We start from the raw sequence: 12,851 nt of genomic DNA on the forward strand, positions 1-12,851 counted from the left end.
GCTGGAATATGACTGATCACATGGAGTTCATTGAGGCTGTGGAAGCAGGAAAAAGCATGATAAATGTGTGACAAGGGCACTCCTGGTCCTGGACTACACACCTCCACTCCTTCATGGCCTCTGTCGGCCTGCTTCCACACAGCCCATTGTGGTAAATGATTTGTTATCTGTGTGTCTGCAGAGCTTCATGAAGACGTCAGGAGCATTTAAACGTCGAAAGTCTGCAGGATCAGATTCGAACGCCGTCTTTGGATCAATCCCATAATGCTCAGAATGCGGTGACACACTGTGATGGTGGTTGTTGCTGACAAATCAGGAAAAGACCATTTGATGTTGGAGAGCAACACTTTTTCTGAAGTCGCCACCCACGAGAATGGAGTGCGTGGATGGACTCTGTTCGGATTAAAGATGGGCATAAACCCACGCCGTGGTTCACAGTGGAACTTCTTTCCAGATGGAGCCGATCAACTCAGAAGCTTTTGTTTACATGAAGCATTTTCAACTGATTGCTCTGTTGATGACTGTGAAAGTGAATATAATAAATATATGGGACTATTGAATTGGCGGTTGTTATTTATGTGGGGACACGATTATCTACACCACTTTTTCCCCCATGTTTTGGAAATGGGATGAAGTAAAGCCAGTTGTTTATCCTTTCAGGATACCTCGTGTCGCTGCTGCACGAGTCCCAGTCCCGTTTCACCATTTCTGTGTCTTAACTCACTTAAAGAGCCCAGAAAACAACAACAGTGTCACCAGTGGAAATGCTTCTCTAATTGTACACTGAGAATGTCAGAGCTCCGGGAAGTTGGTAGTTGAATGCTACCGGTTTGTTTGCGTTTGGAGGCGGGGCTTAGCCAAAGGCCAATTGCCCCCCTCTGGGACAAATAAAGTAATTGAATTGAATTTACCAACCAGCATTTTGTTCCACTATTCTCATAGTAAGTATAGTATATTATTGTTCAAACATATTCAGTTGAAAACATTTAAACAATAAAACTAAACTTTTCTAACACTGTCATTCAATGTGCCAAAAGGGTGATGGATGATTTACATCATCTTTATTTCAAAATCATATATTATCCTTACAGTAAAAAGAAATACATGTTTTATGCACATTATGCACATTTTTAAAAATGAAAAAAAATGCAACACTTGGAAAACAATCCTCAAAAACATCAGATCCTGCATCGTTTTCCTACAAGATGGGGCGGCATGGCTCAGTTTGTAGAGTGGTCATCTCTGTATTGGAGGGTTGCAGGTTTGATTCCCATCTCCACCCGTCCACATATCAAGCAAGACACACCCTCTGATTGCTCCCATTGGAGAGCAATCAATGGGATTGCATGGCTGCAGCCTCTATTGGTGTGAATGTGATTAAAGATGTAAAGCGCTTTGGGGCAGCTCACGCAGTTGAAAAACACTATATATATGTGAAGTCTATTTACCATTTTCAAAATCTTGAGAGTAATTTTTTTGAGCACAAACAAAGCAAATCAATTGAATTATAAGGTAAGATTATGGAGAACAAACTAAAAAGGCTTTGGAAAGTTTTACAACATACGTCAATGTTTTGCTGTGTAAAGGTTCCATTTGCTGTTTGGTCCCACCTTGTATATCTACTTTAATACTAATATTTCTTTGTCAGCCTTAAGGCGGATGTAAAGAGCCTCGCAGAGTCTGAAATAAATGCACTTGTTTGGATGTTATCCAGCTTTATCAGAAGCACAGAATTCATGGTTGTGGTTGAACCAAAGCCTTTTAAAGCCTCACCCATGCATCCTGCAGAGAGACATTTTGTCTCACTGCATGTTTATGCAGAAAGTTGAACTGGTTCATGCTGTCTGAGGGGGAGGGTCTCCTCTCAACAATTAATGGTATAGAAAGTTGACTTTGAAGACAATGCAGCCTTAAAGCACAAAGTGTATGTGTGTGTGTGTGTGTGTGTGGGGGGGGGGGGGGGTTGTGGTATATCCTGTCAGGAAGAGGCTCCGGGATGACCTCAACACACAGCTGAGTACTAGAGCACCGTCTTACATCAGCTTGTTAACATGGATGGTGGCAAACACAGCCCACGAGGGGTCCTGGGAAGCCCACCCCGCAACTCCATCAAGCTTTGTGCCGGATGATTAATGGAACAAATGTTCCTCCGCCCTGAGTGTCCTTTGTGGTTGAGTGCAGCACAGAGGTGGGAGAGCTACACCCATCCACACACAAACAACCCAAGCACACACACTGAGGCCTGTGAGACACATTGAGGGCCCGTTCAGACCCGGCGTTAACATCCGTCTTGGTGGTTCACTCACCGCGTTCCCACTGTAAGATCTCACCACCGTCACCTCACTTCTGCTCAATGGCCCAGTGCACAGTTGCAAGTTGTCCAGCCTGCGCTGGACGCCGTCCTCTGCCCAGGCCGCTATGAGGCACCGTGTCTCTGCAGACCTCCAGAGTTCCATTGGAACGTTGAAAGTCCTGTTTAACTCACACCGGCACATCCTCTTAAAGGAAAACATGGTGCACACTGATGATGTTTACGTGTGACGTATTTCCCTGTGATGCCACCGTCCCGTTAGCACTCTCGCCTCACAGCGCGAAGGTCGGGGGTTCAAGTATGGCCTGGAGCGTGCATGGGTTTCCTCTGGGTACTCCGGCTTCCTCCCGCAGTCCAAAAACATTCATGTGAGGTCAATTGATGATGATAAATTGCCCCGAGGTGTGAATGTGAGAGTGTGTGGTTGTTTGTGTGTTTGCCCTGTGACGGACTGGTGATGTCCAGTGTGGATCCTGTCCTCACCCACTGGGACCAGCTCCATGTTTTTGTCAGATTCAATCATCTGTACGAATTGCTCTGCTGTTAATCTTTATATACATTTTTGATTAATGCTTTTATTAGTGGTAGAAGTCGATTGAAAGGAAGTACACAAGTCAAGAGCTTGATATCAAGGGTGCCCAGTCACCAAGATGTGGACCGGTGCAGGTCCATGGATCATTTTGTACCAGGCCACAAAGATAGAATGACAAGTTTTATTTTGAAAAAGAAGTCTGTCAGTACTTATTTCCTGCCTTTAACTCTGTCAGTTTTCTTTTATTTTTCATATATACAGCAATAAGCCCTCATTAGGTCATTTTCATACACCGTACTGCCGGCTGGTAGGAAGATTATTTCGCTTAAATCTGGTCCATGGAGCAAAAATGTTGGCGACCACTGCTTTAAACAATTCATCGCAATTAACTGAATTGAATTCACATCTTAGTCAGATTGGAGCTCATTTCCACACTGATGCACGGCAGCTTCAGTATCGTAACTGAGGGAAGGAGCAGGAATTGTCTTCAAACTACAAAAACTTTATTTTTTAAAGGAAACAGTTTCAATCGGCTGTAACCGTGCGGTTAACAAAGCACCGAGGCTAACTGGCTGACTCGCTGCTAACTCAGAGCATGTTCTCTAGAATAGAATAAAATAGAATGGACACTACGACTTGGTTGTTCCGTGTTGGGAATTCCCAGTTCCAAGACAACTGGGATGCACAATTTACTGATTACACTGTTTCTTTAAAGGACAGATCCTGAGTTGCTTTGCAGCTGCAGTAGAACAGTGGCAGGCAGAAGAGGCTGTGATGGAGGCCTGCAGAAGGCTGGATGTACCGACCGGTCGGCAGACCTCAGTACAGGATCGAGAGAAGCCCTTTGTGCATCGGCTAAACTGTTGATAACAACATGACACAAGTCGCTCTTATCCCCTGGACACACAAAAGAACCACTCACATGTCATGAGACCAATCAAGGAAGAAATAATCTCCCTGCATCTATCAGGTATCATGTGATTGAGTTTTCTTTGCTGAAACCCTGGCAAACATTTTTCAAACTTCAAGGAAATCCACTCAACAAGGGTTCAAAGAGCTCAGTGGGAAACGCTTTGAGCAGAGTTCTGCTCCCACTTGCAGCAATGAGGAGAAGAAACGTCCAACAGCGGGTCCTGAGTGATCACGTCAGCGCAGTGATCACATCATTAAAGACGAGGACGGACCTGAGATCTGAAAGATTGTTTGTGGTTCGTCCCAATGACTGCAACTTTTACAGGAAAATGACAAATAACATCACAAAACAAATGATGGAGCAGTATTTTAAAGGTATAGTAGAGGATTTTCTTCTTCCGGGTGGATCATCAAAATAACTGGTCCTCCCAATTGTCAATCATTCTGGTGATATATGACGTAAGCCCGTCGTACGAGCTCGTCCCTGCACGCAGCTCACACACACGGTTCTCATCATGCCGGTGGCCGACCCGACGCATTATTCTCGGACATTTTTACACAGTTTCACCCCCTCTGGTGCAAATCTTCTTGTAAAGTGAGCTTATGTGAGCGATGCCGACTTGTGACTTGTAAACAGAGCGTGCACGAGGAGAACTGGGCTCGTGCATGTCTCTCGCACGCGTTTTAGTAGGCGTTCCGTCTCGGGAGCAGGTACAGCGTTGCGCATGCGCATTTTTTTCAAACGGTGGAGAGGGCGGTTCTTTCCTAAAATTCCTGAAAATCCTCCTGTATACCTTTAATGTAATAATGAAGTGCAGTGATATGGTTTTAAATAGATTTCAGTCATCAGAAGAGAACAATTCATTAATTCACTATAATATCTGGCATAACATCTTGAGATTTCAAACTGCTTGTGCAGCTTCCAGTTCAGCCTGAAAAATATTTGTGTTATTTTGATCACGATGTAAATGCAGAATATCAGCTCTTCACTCATGAGACACTCACAATGTTAACAGCCTGGAGCATGTTAATGTTTCCATTTTTTTTTTTATACTTACCGTGGAAACGATGATCCTACAGGTTTGGAATGTCAACAGAAATTCCTGTTGCAATTGAAATTCATCTTCATCTTTCTAGAACATTAAGAGGGATTTTAATATAAAGCCAACATTTAAAAAAAAAAAGTCCCAGTTAGTGGCGATAACACTTATTCACTCTATTTACTACTTTTCTTTTGGCTTCATGGCAGCTTTTTTTAAATTCAACAAGCAGTGTAACAAGGAAATTGAGAGTAATGAGTGTCATATGCTGATCCAAATCAATTTGAACATTTTGTGGTGACATAACTGAAATCCCATTGAGTAAAAACAGCGTCTGTGCATGTGTGCTTAAGCCAACCTTCATGACTTGTGAACCAGCTGGTAATATACACTCACTGATTTCAATGCAGTCATGTGAATTTCACATGCAAAGAAAACAAAACTGGAATTTCCCTTTTTGGTGGCTTTTTTTTTTTCTTCTATTGTCACCAGATTTCCCTTGCGTGGCGAAAGCCTTCAACTCTCAGAGCGGCCGAATGCTCGTTTCCCAGGATGACTGAGTCACTCTTCCTGGTGCCGCCGTCCACGGACCGCGCTGCAGCCACCGATAAGTTTCTGTGTTTGAACTTTCGGATGGGAGTCTGTTTTACCTCAGCGTGTTTCCAGGATGCTAATGAAGCCAAGAAATGAAGACTGGAGAAGTTAGGAGAGGGTACGGTGAAAAGGTGGGGGGGGGGGGGGGGGGGGGGTTGGATTGGCGATGCCAAGGCTCATGACTCATGGCGGCGAGGGACTGGAGGAGGAAATGGGAGGGGGAGGAGAGGCATGCGGGGCAGGCATTGGGTGAAAGCACGTTTGAAGGCTCGGATGCCGTCGGTTGCCCTGCAGCCTGGTGAAAAACAAGCTACTTTTATCTGAGCCCGTGTTTTCACCATGAGTCGTTTTCTCAGGGGTGATTGAAAGATTGTTTTTACATAGTGGGACGAGTTTTACTCGGGATCGGTGTATGTCAGGTGGGAAAACACACCGAAAGTGGTGGTACAAAGCACAAATAAATCTTCCTGAAGTCCTCGGGCTCAGTACTTCCAAAACTAGCAGAGGCCTGATTAACAAAAGCCTGTTGAGTGCAGTCCACCTCGATGAAAACACTCACCCCAGGACAGGAGGGTGTTTTCAGGACATGCACACGTTGCCTGCAGCAACAGAGGAATTTTGAGCCCGAAAGCATCTGAAACTCCTGACAGCTAAATTAGGTGTATTTGTGCAGATTTCTGCTTTTCAGTTTGAAAACAAACAGCAACGTGCACACATCCGCAGTCGCACATTTTGTCGTATAACTCTGTTTATAGAACCTGTTTTACTGTTTTAATGTTCAACTTGCTGCTGCAGCAACAAAAGAATTTCCCAGACTGGGATGAATACAGTGTCTCTATCTGTCTGTTAAATGTCTTTTTTAACGCTTTTAAAAGGGAGCTTGTTTCCAAGAAAACTATTTGCCACTTATAATCTTTGCTTGGTAACAACTTCCAGACATAATAGTATTCCAATATCTATTGTTGGAAGTGGTTGCACTTTGTTTAGATTTATGTTTAGGAAAGGTTCAATGGGTTCATGATTCAATCCACTGAATGTTTGCCAGCATTATTTAATGGGCATACATATGTTTTACTGGGTTGCTTTTGTGTTTTTGAAAGTATTATTGAGATGAACCATAAAGGTGCTGAGAACCTTTTTAAATTGAAAAGTGACCCAAACCCCCACCTCTGAAACCTGCAAGCTGCAGCTCGTTGTCTTGAGAAACTAAATCAGAGTCAATCCTGTTTGCAAACCAATTCATATGTGAGCAGAAATACTATTGCCACCATTAGAAAAAAAAAAATAAAAAAAAAAGATTTGTTGTGGAGAGTTTCTGAACTGGTTCCAGGCTGAGTGGCAGTCAAACCAGTTCCAGGGTTTATTTTAATATGTAAAACACAAAAGCAACACAATGGAGAGAAGTTTGAAAGAGGGCACTTGCAGATGGAAAACGGGTGAAAATATCCTGCAACAGAACAAGATTTGAGTGAAACGAAAAGAGAGGATGAAGGGAGGCGGCCGAGGCAGAGCAGACCACACCGACTGCAAGGCAGCGCAGCCTGCATTCCTCAATCATTGTTGTTTCTTCCAAAACAAAAATCACGGACACCTCCCTCTTGACACACATACATGCCTTACCACGGAATTAAATACACACCTTCATTTACTCACACATACGAGTAACCATAAATGTGTCAGAGGGACGCCACTTCTTATCAGTGTCACACTAACTGGAGTTGCTTCAACACTTCACTGTTTCCTAATCCAACGCTGCATCACAGAAATGTGACCAACACTTCCAGATCATATATGCTGAGTCAGCTGTGGAGTGCTTGAATACTTTTAATGGACAGAGAGAGAGTAAAAGGATATGAAAAAAGAGAAAAATTGCCCAGCAACATTCCTGAAAGAAAAAAAAGAAAAAAAAAAAGACAAGGTTTTCTCTCACAAGCCTGCAGAACCACCAGGTAATGGTTTTGACTGACTGGACAATGTGTCATGGAGGTGTAGTGTTACAGTCCTGCCCTGCCTCTCACCCAGATCTCTAACCAATGGCGACGGACTTGAGTCCCCTCCCACAGCAGGGGCAGGCTTTAAAACTCCTCTGTAGACTCTCCTCTGTCTATCCGCTCTGGTCTCTCCCCTCTGCCGGCCTGCCTGTCTGCCTGCCTTGCCAACCGAGCCTGCACAGTCTGACCCTTCCCAGACTCCATTCGTCCAAGAGGAAAACAAAAAGAAAAACTACTTCAGAATGTCTACTTCTTCGTACAAGGTCAGCACGTCTTACAAAGGTTCCTCTGGCCCAAGGAACTTCAGCAGCAGCTCCTACGCCGGATCAGGGGGTATCACCTCCCGCAAGAGCTACTCCGTCAGGAGCTCGTATGGAGGCCCCGTCAACAGGGGCTATGCCGGATCCGGCATCACCAGCTCCTCGGCCTACGGTCTAGGCTCAAGCATGGGTGGCGGTTTGGGCATGGGCATGGGCATGGGCATGGGTATGGGTAGCGGTGGCATGATGGGTCAGGCCCCCATCACCGCCGTCACTGTGAACAAGAGCCTGCTGGCCCCCCTGAACCTGGAGATTGACCCCACCATCCAGGCCGTCCGCACCCAGGAGAAGGAGCAGATCAAGAGCCTCAACAACCGCTTTGCCTCCTTCATCGACAAGGTGAGGAAAGCTTGAAAAAGTGATCTGATTCAGCCAGAACTTTACCCCAGTTTCCTCTTAAATTGGTGACAAATTGCTTTTTAAATGAGTTTGAAACCTCAAGAAGTCCATGCAGTGCGAGCTTCAGTGAATTGACATTGTTATGCAATTGTTCAGAGAGCCATATGTTTGCCACATGTCAAGTAGAGCCGATTTCCTCCCTTTTCATTTCTGCGTAGAGAGAGAAAAGTTGATTCATATCACTCCTCATGGGCCCTCCCACAAGGGCAGCAAATGCAACTTGGTGTTGTGCCCCCTATCTTTCTGTCTTTTAGCACCAGCTGTCCTTTTATAGTGATGAAAACCAGACTTGCAGAGAGACGGACACAGAGAAAGACAAAGAGAGGGAGAGAGGAGAGAAAAAAAAAAAAAAGTTAAGGGTGTGTCAGGGCAGAGCACAGGACTTGTGATATGAGTTACCTTGGGAATGATCCCTCCCTTTAGCTGGGGTGTGGCTCTTTCTGCTGCCCTGGTGGCCCCCACCCCTCCTGAATGTACACAAACACTAAACTGTTTGTTTGTGACGAGTTCTTTTTTTTAGAGAAGCACCATATATGTATTCAAAAAACATATTTGTGGTCTGAGCGTTTGTAGTCATTCAGCTCCAGCAGCGTTTGTGTAATAGAGTATCTGTCCTCTGACGCCTCAGCAGCGGGTTAATATTTAAAAAGGCCGGCTGGTTTCATGTTCTGCTCTGTGCCAGGCCACTGGCTACATATCAACTCTCCCTCTCGCCGGCGCAATGATTAAAAGGAGATAAGTGCATTTCTGCATGCTTCAACGCTAAAGATATAAACTTGCACCTTTTGACGTTATCTCGGGAGGACAGAACTTCGAGCTTGACACAGTTGGCTTGAAACCTCCCGACGAGGCCGGCGGGGCCCACCTGTGAAGGCCGACGTCTCCGGATGCAGATCTGCTTTCAATATCCACCAGAACTGCACCTCTCTCGCTCTCACTTCTGCTCCCAACGCCTCTCCATGCCGACATTATGCGGTTAAATATTCACACTTCTGTATCTGCCTGGCGGATGAAACCCTCACACCCCCACCCCTCACCCGGTGGACAAAAACAGGAAGGTGTGCAGGGGGGGGGCGTAGATCCATTCTTCCATCGCAGCCTTTCTCTTCCCTCTGCCAGGATGTTCCTGTGTGGGGGGGGCAGTGGCATGGCCAGTGTGGAAACATAGCCAACAGCAGCAACTTACAAAGTACCAAAGATAGATAAGGAAAACAAAGGCCCAGTCCTGATGTGTGATTATAAGAGGGAAAGTCGTGGTGGGGCAGTTACGTCACAGTCTGAAACTTTGAAGGGGGATTTTTTTTTTTCTTTCTTTCATTTATGACCACACGTGCAGCAACGGACAAAAACTTGATACTTATTTTGATGAAATGTGTTTTTGTTTGGTTTTTAATAACTGGATCTTCTTCCCCGATCAGGTGCGCTTCCTGGAGCAGCAGAACAAAATGCTGGAGACCAAGTGGAACCTGCTGCAGGGTCAGACCACCACCCGCTCCAACATCGACGCCATGTTCGAGGCCTACATCACCAACCTGCGCAGACAGCTGGACAGCCTGGGCAACGACAAGATGAAGCTGGAGGCCGACCTGCACAACATGCAGGGCCTGGTCGAGGACTTCAAGAACAAGTGAGTGCAGGAGCCCCACAGTTCAGAGTGTAGTAATGCCCCAGAGCGAGCCCCCCCCCCCCCCCCCCCCGGTGCACAGAGTTCATCTCTGCGAGGGCTACTCCCTACATCTGTCCGACGTCTTGCGTCATACGGGCGCCAGGGAATTACAACACTGAGGAAGCATGCTCCCTACACCCAGTACATACGATGAGGGATGCATCTCATCTTGCGTCTCGGCCCTAAACGTGTCGGCTTTACACACGAGGCGGCAGACCGCTGGATTTTTGCATGCGGGTCGAGTCAGACGCCCACAAACAAATGGAGCACATCAGCTGAGGAGCCCCCAAGGGGAGAGATCAGTGACACCTCAAGCTTGGCTCGGAGTCAATATACATACACGCACTGAACCAAACCACTGCAACGGGCAGGGGTGGATCGCCTGCGCCACCTAGTGTTAGATCAGGGAATCGACTCCTGCACAGATCTGAATATCTAAAATTCTCTTTTCTTTCCCTCTCAGGTATGAAGATGAGATCAACAAGCGTACAGAGTGTGAGAATGACTTTGTGCTCATCAAGAAGGTCAGATTTCACCATTATTATTTGTTTTAATGATTTTACAATGTTTTGAATGATTTAATAGGACTGGGCACAACAAAACTAACGAGTCCTTTTTCTTTTCTTTTCCAGGATGTCGACGAGGCCTACATGAATAAGGTTGAGCTGGAGGCTAAGCTGGAAAGTCTAACAGATGAGATCAACTTCCTGAGGTCCATCTATGAGGAGGTACGGCACAAATATGACCGAGTCAAATTGTTTGTTTTCCTGTTTTCCCCCTTCTGGCTTCAGAATCTCCGGCGCACGAGATGAATTGAAGCTGCATTTTGTGTGACTTGCTGTGTCTGCTGCAGTTTCTCCTGGACCGGTTCACCATTCCTTCTGACATCTGATTTGTAACTTGACCAATCGCACGCTTTTTCCTCCTTTGTTGTCCAGGAACTGCGTGAGCTCCAGAGCCAGATCAAGGACACTTCGGTCATTGTGGAGATGGACAACTCCCGCAACCTGGACATGGACTCCATTGTGGCTGAGGTCAAGGCTCAGTACGAGGACATCGCTAACCGCACCCGTTCGGAGGCCGAGACCTGGTACAAGACCAAGGTGACGCATCTTAAACCTAAAGCCAACTCTCGGTTCTCACAGTTGTGTTTTGTGTGAGTCATGTGAGGCTTTTCCAGCTTGTGATGTCGCGTTTTGGTGATTCTAGTATGAAGAAATGCAGACATCGGCCACCAGATACGGAGACGACCTGAGGGCCACCAGGACAGAAATTGCAGACCTCAACCGCATGATCCAGAGACTGACGTCAGAAATCGATGCGGTCAAGGGACAGGTGTGGAAGAGGAAAAGCTTTTGGCAGCGTTTCAAAATGCAGAGCGACAACAAAGTCTAATTCTTGACCCGTTTCCCTTTCAGCGGGCCAATTTGGAAGCTCAGATCGCCGAGGCAGAGGAGCGCGGTGAGCTGGCGGTGAAGGACGCCAGGTCTCGCATCAAGGACTTGGAAGATGCCCTGCAGAGAGCCAAACAGGACATGGCCCGCCAGATCAGAGAATACCAGGACCTGATGAACGTCAAACTGGCTCTGGACATTGAAATTGCCACCTACAGGAAGCTTCTGGAGGGCGAGGAGGACAGACTGGCCACCGGCATCAAGGCTATCAACATTTCCCAACAGAGCAGTAAGTAATCTGTCCTGACGAAGCCTCTGATGCTGAAACCGCTGTCCTCGCGTATTAAAGTCCAACCGTCTCCCCTTCACAGCGAGCTACAGCGGCTTCCCCATGGACTCTATGAAGAGCAACTACTCTAGCAACTACTCCAGTGGCTACAGCAGCGGATACGGCGGCAGCTCCGGCGGATACGGCAGCGGCAGCGGCGGATACGGCAGCGGCAGCGGCGGATACGGCAGCAGCAGCGGCGGATACGGCAGCAGCAGCGGCGGGTTCAGCAGCGGCAGCACCGGCCAATACGGCACCACCACCCAGAGCAAGAAGAGCGTCGTCATCAAGATGATCGAGACCAAGGACGGCAAAGTGGTGTCCGAGTCCTCCGACGTCATCCAGGATTGAGCTGTCCAGTCTAGAGGTGTAGCGACCTGTCTGCTACCATCTGCTCTGCCTCTTTGGTAGTTTGTTTTTTTTTTTTTTTTACTCACAGCACATCAACCCCCCCCCCCCCACAGAAAAAAAAGCTCCTTAGTCACTCTACAAGTCAAATAAGAGGCCGTTTGGTAATCGTCATGAGAAATGCTTGGCAGCCACTCTCTCCAGTACAGCCCAACACGTGATCCAAACACTACCAAAGATATGAAAGGGACCAAAGAATTTATTTTGTACGTCTGATGTCCGACTGTTTTTACTAAACTGAAGTAGTTTTGTATCCGAAATGGGCAAATTGCAGCAAGGAAAAGACGGAATCCTATGTTCAATCGCAATCCCTTGAAATCCATGCGGCGACCGTTTCACAGGCGACGGGCTGCAGTGTTGCATCAAATGGACAATGGTGTCAAAGGAATGTGAACTAGAAACAGTGCTTCGGTGTTGTTGGTCAAGTCGTGTGTGTGCAAATTGTGTCCTGCTGCAGTAGGTAGTGCATGTCTTCCTCGTGTGTGTCCTGTAACTGAAACCGCTCGACCCCTTAGGAGACCGGCCGGCGGCAGACTGTTGTCCTGAGGTGCTGTTTTTTGCTACCAAATAAAAAAAAAAAAGCGTTTACTGAAGGAAAACTTGGCTCTGTTTTCATTTTAGGTGGTGCAATCATTACACCATGAAGAGGAATGGAAAAGGAAGTCAATTTTAATATGATTGTCATGTTTTCATCTGTTAGCTGTAGCGTTCCTGGTTGGTTATTTACACTGGAGACTTCAGGTTAACACTGAGGTTTTTTTATAGAAGTACAACTTTTTTTTTTTTTTTTTTCCCCCCCAGCAAAGGAGCAAGTCGAAGGAAACAAAAAACTTTAACATGTTTAAAAATGAAATGAAATTCAACCTACGTATAACAAGGACATGGAGATTTAAAGCTCTATATACAAACTTATTGCAACCAATTTCAAAACAAAGCTGCATGTTTTCTGTCTCGGA

The 12,851-nt window shown here is 46.3% G+C and overlaps 1 protein-coding gene across 1 annotated transcript; it reads left to right on the top strand.

The window, feature by feature from the left end:
• Positions 1-7,506: 7,506 nt before the first annotated feature.
• Positions 7,507-12,494, top strand: krt8 (keratin 8). Its single transcript, XM_080496411.1, has 8 exons — positions 7,507-8,039; positions 9,518-9,726; positions 10,229-10,289; positions 10,398-10,493; positions 10,704-10,868; positions 10,975-11,100; positions 11,184-11,448; positions 11,531-12,494. Exons 1-8 carry the CDS (start codon positions 7,623-7,625, stop codon positions 11,836-11,838), a joined length of 1,647 nt encoding a protein of 548 aa, XP_080352537.1. The 5' UTR covers positions 7,507-7,622; the 3' UTR covers positions 11,839-12,494.
• Positions 12,495-12,851: the final 357 nt, after the last annotated feature.

Source organism: Blennius ocellaris (assembly GCF_963422515.1).
Source record: "Blennius ocellaris genome assembly, chromosome: 5".
In the NCBI taxonomy this organism is placed as follows: domain Eukaryota; kingdom Metazoa; phylum Chordata; class Actinopteri; order Blenniiformes; family Blenniidae; genus Blennius; species Blennius ocellaris.

What these genes read in the sequence shown, in the direction of transcription:
- krt8 (XM_080496411.1), top strand. Translation starts at nt 7,623, where the DNA reads ATGTCTACTTCTTCGTACAAGGTCAGCACGTCTTACAAAGGTTCCTCT. An exon ending in TGAGGTCCATCTATGAGGAG is followed by an intron (nt 10,494 to 10,703) that starts GTACGGCACAAA and finishes TTTGTTGTCCAG; the next exon opens with GAACTGCGTGAGCTCCAGAG. An exon ending in CAACATTTCCCAACAGAGCA is followed by an intron (nt 11,449 to 11,530) that starts GTAAGTAATCTG and finishes TCCCCTTCACAG; the next exon opens with CGAGCTACAGCGGCTTCCCC.